This window comes from Castor canadensis, chromosome 8 (assembly GCF_047511655.1).
Source record: "Castor canadensis chromosome 8, mCasCan1.hap1v2, whole genome shotgun sequence".
NCBI classification, from domain to species: Eukaryota; Metazoa; Chordata; class Mammalia; order Rodentia; family Castoridae; genus Castor; species Castor canadensis.
In genome coordinates, this window is record NC_133393.1 from 152,219,772 (window position 1) to 152,228,610 (window position 8,839).

Consider the following 8,839-nt stretch of genomic DNA (forward strand, 5'->3'; position numbering starts at 1 on the left):
CAGTAAATGTTTGGGAAAGGTGAGGGAGCGTGGTTTTGAGCAAGTCTCTTAACTGTCCCATCTCAGCCAAAGAGGCCAATGGTGCAATTCTGTGAGGGCTTCCAAGTTCTCCCTAGGTGTTCTACGGTGGCTGGGAAGAGTGCTGCAGGACAGGGAGAGGGAAAACACCCCACTGGACCCTCAGCTCTCTCTCCTATAGGACTGGAAGCTGACATACATGTGAGAATGCCTATGGATGCTAGGAATGCCTCACTTCCTGATTCTGTGGAGGGCAGGGCTGTAGCTGGCTCTGGAGAGATGGCTGGCCCAAAAGATTCAGGCCCATGAAGGGGACCCTGAACTATATAAAGTAGATTTAATCCATGGGGGTTCTGGGTTAGAATATGTGTGCTGAGATCATTTTTATAAGGAAAAAACACAGCTTAGCTCAAATTATTACTAAAGGTTAATTCTGAATTAGGTGCTTTAGACACTAAGAAAAACAAGATACGGGGACACTGTCTCTTTACTGAAGACTCTTGGGCAGATGTTTCACTCTCCCCTCCAAGTTATGCAAAAGCTAATTTCTTCTTTCATTTTTTTTGGTGGAACTGAGGTTTGAACTCAGGGTTCTGCACTTGAAAAGCAGGCATTCTACTGCTTGAATCATGCCTCCAGTCCATTTTGCTCCGGCTATTTTGGAGATGGGGTCTCAAGAACTATTTGCAAGGGCTGGCCTTGAACAGCAATCCTCTGTATCTCAGCCTCCCAAGTGATTGGGATTACAGGCGTAAGCCACCAGCACCACCCCTGCCCCACACACACCCTGAACTATACTGAGGAATGAACTTAGGGCCTGACATTTGCTAGGCAAGCCCTTTGCTACTTGAGCCACGCTCCCAGCCCTTTTTGTTTTATATTTCAGATAGGACGTTATGCTTCCCTACCTCTGCCCACCTCCTAGCAGCTGGGATTATAGGTGAGCTATTAAGCACAGACTGTTTTTGGGAGACAGCAGTTTCACTTTTTTTTTTTTGGACAAGGCTGGCCTGAAACCATTCTACCTTTTCTCTGCCATCTTCTAGACCTGCACCACCACAGTAGGCCCTCATTTCCTTTTTGTGTTTAGACCTACATTTTCTTTTTCTTAGCTCAACAAGGAAATAAGCAATGAATATTAGGTCTAGAGGCTTGATTTACCTCCCACCCAAAGGCTCTAAGGACTCCTCAGGTGGGACATGGGGCCCTGAGCTGCTGAACTCCAGCACTCAAGGCTTCACTCTTTAAAGAGGTGGAGGCAGCAGACAGCTATCCGAAGAGCTATCAAACCAAAGAATGGGGCTGCCTCAACTTAATCAGTGATACTGTCATATCTAAAGGCAGAAGTCAACATGGGGAGGGCAGACCTGCACTGTGCTGGTACTCAGTGCTGTCCCAGGAAGACTCATCTGAGGTTCCTTCACACCTGAAGTCACTAGAGAAGTGCTGTGTATGGGCAAGAGCAGTGTCTCACGAAGGCTGGGACAAAGTGTCACTCAAACCACCCCCTCCCATTCTAGAATTTCTCATTAATCAAGGAATTTTTTGATGATTAATTGGAGGCCCAAGTAATAATAATAATAATAATGACACCTTTACAAGGCATAAAAAAGACAACAGAAAGGCTTTTGTAGAGAACAAGCACATTGGATCCCAGGAAGCAAGTGACTAGATGTGTGAGAAAAAGACTGTTTACAATTCCACAGGCTTCATTTTCTGCTACTTCCACTAAGAGGAAAGCAGCTTTTTGAGCTACACGCAGGTTCTTCCTAAATTACTAAACACAAAGTCCTTCCTGGGATAGCCACATCACATTAAAACCAAACTTTAAAGAATGATGGAGGGGGTGAATTCAACTATGAGATATTGTAAAAACTTTTGTAAATGTCACATGTGCCCCCAGTACAATAGTAATATGATAATTTAAAGAAAATAAATCAAACTTTCCAGAATGGTGATTTCTGCAAGAAAGCATGTAAGAGAGAATATACTCACTGTAGGAAATGACATCTGCACACCTGTCTTGACATGGAACCCAGATCCAGTTTTTCTCTTCTACAGTTATGCAAGTGAAATAGTTTCCAGAAATTTTTTGTTCTGTTTTTGTGAGTTTCTTTCTTTTTTTTTTTTTTTAACTGGGGTTTGGATTCAGAGCCTCATGCTTGCTAGGCAGGAGCTCTGCCACTTGAGGCACTCCCCCAGCCCTTTTCTGTTTTAGTCATTTTTCAGATAGAGTCTCATGGTCAGACTTAGATTGAGATCTACCATGCCTAGCTTATTTGTTGAGATGGGGAGGGAGGTCTCCCTAGCTTTCTGCAAGGCTGGCCTTTAACTATGATTTTCCTAATCTCTGCCAAGTAGCTGGGATCACAGGTATGAGCCACCATGCCCAGGTGAGTTTCTAGAAGAGTTAACCTAAACGTGGCATGTTCTCCAGTTTCTTTTACAATAGTCTTCCAACCTGCATTTTTGCCCCAAACCAATTTTCACATAATCACAAAGAAATTTTTACAATGAAAATTAGGTCACGTTATTTCTTTACTTAAAAACCCACCAACACTGCCAGGTAATGGTTGCTCATGCCTGTAATCCCAGCTATTCGGGAGGCAGAGATCAGGAGGATGGCAGTTCAAAACCAGCCCTAGCAAGTAGTTTGCGTAGAACTCTATCTTGGAAATACCCAACACAAAACAGGGCTGGCTCAAGTGGTAGAGCACCTGTCTAGCAAACAAAGGCTGAGTTCAAACCCCAGTACTAGAAAAATAAATAAATAACAGTAACAAAAACTAACATCTATTAAGCACTTAGTATCATCAGCCTCTTTCTGAAGCACTTTAGGCACATTAATTCACTGAATTCTACTGAAGTAGCTATTACTACGGTTCACACATAAGGAAAGAGATAAAGGTCAGTTTAGCAACCTGTGTAAGACCATATGAAAAGTGGAAGAAGCAGGGAATTAACTCAAACTTGGCAGTCTGACTGGACAGTCTCCATTCTTATTTTTTCTGTCCCCACAAGGTTTCATGCTTCTACTCCTTTAGGAAAAGATCCATGATAACTGACATTATTTGCTGAACACTTACTACGTGGTATAAACTTTTGTTTTGTTTTGTTTGAGACAGGGTTTAGCTCTGTAGCCCAGGCTGGCCTTGAACTTACCATCCTCCTGCCTCAACCTGCTACCATGCCCAGGTCGGGCATGGCACAATCTTTAAAACATCAGAGTTTTAGGGCTGGCGGAGTGTCTCAAGTTGTAGGGCGCCTGCCTAGCAAGCATGCCACCCTGAATTCAAACCCCAGTACCACAATAAACAAATAAATAAACAAAAATAAACATGTTATGTTTTGGATGTGGACTCTCCCCCAGACTTGAGTCCCCATCTTGGTCCCCAGCTGGTGGTGCTAATGAGAAGTGACTGGATCATGAGGGGTACTAACCTTATCAGTGGACCGTTCCATTGACAAGTTCATAGCTTGGTGGGCTTGAGGAGGTAGGGTCTAGTTCAGGAAGTTTGTTGCTGGAGCAGTATCTTTGAAGGATGCATCTTGTTTCCTTAGGTGCTTCCCCACCCCATGATTTTCTGCCTAGTCTCAGACTCAAAGCAATATAGCCAGCCAACCACAGTCTGAAGCCAGGGGCCAAAATACATGTTTCCTCCTTTAAGCTGATTTTCTCAGGCGTTTTGTCACAGCAATGAAAGGCTAACACACCTACACTCTCACAATCTTCCCAATGATCTGTCAGGAACACTGTTACAAGTGAGGGCACTGCCCAGCAGGCAAAGAACCTAACAGTGGCACTCGTCGGGGACCAGGAGGGGCTGGGTCACAGTCCCTGCTCTTCCCTATCCACACATCCTCCACCCCCTGCAGCCCCACAGTCCAGCACAAAGCTCTGCACTCACCAAGGGGAAGGGCAGATGAGCAGGACCTGGGAGGCGGGTCTAAAAGTGCAGAGAACCCAGCAGTAGCTCCACACGGTTAATGAGAACTCTTCACGGGGAACAGCAGAGGAACAAACACCGTGTGGGTGTTCTGACCAGCAGGCCAGGAGAAAGTGCCAGCAGGCCAATTACGTGGTGCTGGCAGAGGTGCTGGGGAGTGGGGGGACTCACTTCAGCCAGCAAGACCAAGAATTTATCTTCTAGACACAGGCACGGGGGGAGGCACTAGTGAACATCTGCTGGGGAAAAAATCACCCACATCTCTACAGCCTGGCTGTTTCCAAAGACACCTGGACTTACTTCACTCGCGCGGGAAAACTACTTGGTCAAGTCCCCCTTCTTCATCAGGCAGACTGAGCTCACAGACCTGAAAACGACTAGCGATCTGTGAGAGCGGAGACAAAGCGTGCGGGTCACAGCGGCAGATCAGCCCGCTCAGGAGACGCCTCGGCGCCCCGCCGCACCTGTTTTTCTGTCCCTGCCTGAGGCCGGCAACTGAAGCTCACCCAGCTCCGGTGGCCCCGGGGCACTTCGCTCCACCCCTGGCCGGACGACCGAGCGCGACGGGGCAGCCCTGCAGTCCCAGCCACTCGGGAGGCGATCACCTGAGCCACGAGTTCGAGACCAGCCTGGGCAACCCCGCGCCCGTCCCAAAGTTAAAAGTCAGCAGGGGGGACGTGAAAAGAGGGAGTGAAGCGCTGCGGGCGCGAAAGCGCTCAGGGGACTTCAAACGCCGGAGGAGCGGGCGAGGGGACGGGCGCGGAAAGGGCCGAAAGCTGCGGGCGGCCGTCCCCGACCCGCTAACCTTCGGCTGTCCTAGCTCCGAGGCGGCCCCGCAGCGCCGGGGTCTCGGAGCACAGGGCCCGGCAGGGGAGGCGGCTGCGCTCCGGCCTCACCCCGGCCCGCCCGAGCGGCGGCGCCCCCAGCCAGTGAGAGGGCGGCCGGCCGGGCCCGCGGCGGCGGCGGCGGCCCGGCCAATGAGCAGCGCGGCTGAGGCAGGGGGCGGGCGCCGACGGTACTCACGTCGCGCCGGAGCTGCTCCCTCCTCCTCCCCGAACCCCAACAGACACTGGACCCCGAAAAGAGAAAAAGCCACTCACCGTCCCTTCGCTGCCGCTCCGCGCTTCCGAATGAGCTCATCCAGGGAGATGTCCGCCATCTTGCGCCACCGAGCGAGTGGAGAGCAGCTTAAACGCCCTCAGCCCGCGAGCCCGCCCCTTCGGCCGCTGTGGAGCGACGAGCTGCTTCCGGCGTCTGACTAACCAACTCTCGCGACAGTTCAAACGAGTCAAGGGCCGGAAGGGGCGGGGGCGCTCCCCGTGAGCCTTTGCGCTGCCCGCTCCTTATCTGCATATGGAGCGTCAGCGCTCTGTAATACTTTCCTTCAAACAAATAAAATTAAAAGCGACATAAAAAGGTGGCAAATGAGACAAGCTTTAAGAGAAGGGGCTGCCACTTTAACGGCCAAATTGGTAGTCACCATAGTTTTAATGAGAATAAGATTCATTACCTGCAAGAAAAGTAGCAGTAGTTTTTATGCCTTAAACTTATGAGTAAGGAAAATAACGATTCGGGGTGACGCCCGAATCCTCACTGCTAATGTGAGACGAATTTTTGAGCGGGTAAAGGTTGTCCCTAAGGTGACCCGCCTACTTTGCGGGATGCCTGGGTGTAGCGATCTGCCCGTCCCCGTTAAACTGAAATGGCAGACTGGTCGGAGGACCTCGTCCTAGTGGGAGTGTTGGTACCGTTCTGTGCATTTCGTTACTGAGAGGAGCGGGAAGGTTGCGTGACTGGTCCTCTGCAGCCGGTCTTTGAATGACTATTTGTTTGTATGCGGGCTCACACGGAGGTTCCGGAGGCAGGGAGAGCTGGAGGGTCTCCCCTGGCAGCGTGACCTTCACAAACAAATCGCTCACCCCCCTGCTGCCCGTCTCAGCTGTGCGGTGGAGCGGGTGTTTGCTGGGAGGGTTAAACAGACTGCTCGCTAGTGTTCCACGTACGGGATGCCTATTTCCATCTATGCAACCCCAGCCTTCCGCATTGCGCCTGGCAGGAGGTAGGTGTTCAACACATATTCGTAGAATCAATTAAAAAAAAAAGGACATGTGGGCTGGGGGTACCTGAGCGGCAGACCGTATGCCTAGAGGCTCTGGAGTCAGTTCCCAGCCCCACAAACCAAAAAGCCTTTAAGTCAAGTGGACAGACTATTAACACCATCAAAAAAATAAAGTATCACGGGCTTCGCAGAGAAACGGAACAAGAGCTGGGAGAGCAAGAAGGGCCTGAGATTGTGCACCAGTCAACGGAGGGACATCCAGGTCCCAGGTGCACAGCTAAGAGTGGTTCCTGTCCCTTCCCTCCTTGGGGCTCTTCCTCACCTGTAAAACCACCAACGCCCCCCCCGCCCCCCCCCCCCCGCCTGCCAGGTGTGCAGGAAAGCAGGAAGGAGTAGCATGGAGGAAGGGGGGGTACAGGAACTGCCAGAGGAGCAGGAGTTAAGGCCAGGGAGCCAGTGACATCAGAGACAGTTGGACGCACTGTGCCTCCACAATGCCAGAATTTACTGAATAGTAAGTGCTACTGATGTCGTTTGAAAAGTGTGAGCCATCAGCAAATGGTTTTTCGTTTGTTTTGTACTGGGGCTTGAACTCAGGGCCTTCTCCTTGAGCCACTCCACAAAACCTTTTGTGATGAGTTTTTCAAGATTTGCTCAGGGCTGGCTCCAAACTGCAATCCTGATCTCTGCCTCCTGAGTAGGTAGGATTACAGGTGTGAGCCACTGGCACTCGGCCGGCAAACAGGTTCTTTTATTCAGTCTTAATTACTAATATTAACCCCCAGATCACACATTACACTTCACACAATTGATATGAATTGGTATAGAATGGCTGAGAAAGTTAAAGGCTGTGGTGTTCTCTTGCTGAAGGCAAGCGTAGAGCTGACACAGGTGCAAAGATTCCTGCAGGTGGCTAGATATTAACACAACATCCCAGAGCTGTTTGAGGCAGAGGTGGTGTTAAAACCCAGTGATACCAAAACGCAGAGCTGCTTCAGAATGCAATGCTGGGTTTTTTGTTTTGTTTTTGGTGGGATGCTTAAGCCACGCCTCCAATCCATTTTACTCTGGTTATTTTGAAGATGGGGTCTCATGAACTATTTCCCCAGGCTGGCCTCAAACGAACCACAGTCCTCCCGATCTCAGCCCTCCCAAATGCTTAGGATTACAGGCGTGAGCCCCCAGCACTGCAATGCTGGTTGAAGGCGTACTGGGTCTGGACTGAGGATTCAAGTGCATGATGTCAAGCTGAATTGAAACCCAGGGACAGTCGGGAGTTCATCTGCCTGTTGATCTGTGATGCAAGCAGTGAATGTGCTGATGACAGGTTGGTGGGTGCTGCTGTGTCCCGGTGTCAGGCACCCCTCCTTTTGCATGATCCTTTTGTATAATTCCTTGGTCTGGCGTGTTCGGTGGGCTCAGGGACCTGGCATTTCCAATGTGTTTGATCCACCTATGAGTCCACGTGCTCCTGATTTCACTTTATGAGTTCCTGGTGCTAATAGTTTTATCAAATGTGCCTCGTGGTTTGTGCTGGACATATGCTGGTTGCTTGCTTGCCCAAGTAAGATGCAGAATCATTCTGCCTCAGCATTTGCACTCAAAATGGAGCACACTGCTGTTTTATAAAATGGAGTCGCTCAGGGCAAGGCACAGCCTGAAAACCACTGCTCTCTACAACACGAAACTTAGAGCCCGGCACGGCCTGATCTCCACAAAACGTCTCAGATCATCTAAGTCCAGGACAGCCCCTCCCTGCCAGAGGCCTTTCATGCCTTGTGGGGGCGTCTGGCTGCTGGGAAAGCAGGGATTGCACACTGGGGAGGGAACTGGGGTGGGACTGCCCCAGGGGTGAGGCAGCCCCTTCACCCCCAGGATGTTCCAGGAGGGGAGACGCCCTTAGGGAGCAGGCTTTATGCCTGGTGAGTAAACGGAATTTACAGGCGGCTGCATGGGAGCCACAGAATCCCATCCCGAGGTGTTTGGGATTGGCTAAGGGTTGTGCGTGCCTTGGAAAAACCCTCACCCTGGAGCTCGGCCGCTCCCCAGGATCCTGCATCCAAACCAACCTACCCCCTAGGGAGCTTGGGCTCAGCCCGTGCTGAGATGTGTCATTTTATTGAGCACATTTTTCCTTGACTTTTTCTAACATAGTTGGAGCTCTGTGTTCACTAAATTCCATGTAGCTAGTTCACTCTGCCTTTGAGTTCCTCAGAAGGGTGAAGGGGCTGCTACAGACCTCGTCCTAAACGTGTGTCAGGCTTGGAAGGGTGGAGAACCATGGGCACACTGCACTGTTCAGTTTATGGATGGGGAAACAGAGACCAGGAGAGAGGGTCGGGCTGGGTCCAACTGATTCCCTCCTTCTAGCTTCCGCTTAGGGGCTCAGGCAGGACCTTGTTTAAATCCCAACTCTCTGACCCTATTTGGTCACCATGACAGGACAGGGATGAGGATGAGATCTAACGTGTGTGACGTGCTTAGCGCCCCCCACCCCATGTGTTTCTAGGGCTCAGGACAGGAGGGGAGGTAAAGGGAGTCTCCCAGCTGCCCTCTGTGCTCATTGGTCCTCAGTTTCCCAGCAAGTCTGTCTGGCCTTTCCACTTGAGGTCGCTCCCTCTGCAGTGTCATCTCCACAGTCCCCTCCACCACTTGCTTGCTTTATCGTTTCTGAAACTGTTTCACAAGCTTGTGTCACCACTGGGCCCTTGCACTCGCTACACCCAGTATCCCAAACACCTGTCCCAGCTACTTCCCTTCCCAAGTTCAGATGCCACCTCCTCAGCGCGGCTCTCCTGCAGCCCTCATCTCCCAC

The 8,839-nt window shown here is 50.7% G+C and overlaps 1 protein-coding gene and 1 non-coding gene across 3 annotated transcripts in view; one reads left to right on the top strand and one right to left on the bottom strand.

Moving 5' to 3' along the window:
- The window catches only part of Poldip3 (DNA polymerase delta interacting protein 3), a 37,978-nt gene extending 32,744 nt beyond the window's left edge, over positions 1-5,234 (bottom strand). Inside the window, exon 1 of one of the 2 annotated variants that reach the window (XM_074084611.1) lies at positions 5,066-5,234. In XM_074084611.1, coding sequence (XP_073940712.1) covers positions 5,066-5,124 — 59 coding nt within the window. In that variant the 5' untranslated portion in view covers positions 5,125-5,234. The remainder of the gene's footprint in view (positions 1-5,065) is intronic. The other variant, XM_020174193.2, reaches the window with a different exon arrangement.
- A 267-nt stretch (positions 5,235-5,501) lies between these two features.
- LOC141425987 (U12 minor spliceosomal RNA) lies at positions 5,502-5,651 on the top strand. Its single transcript, XR_012451105.1, has one exon. It is a non-coding gene; the product is annotated as a U12 minor spliceosomal RNA (small nuclear RNA).
- The last annotated feature ends 3,188 nt before the right edge of the window (positions 5,652-8,839 follow it).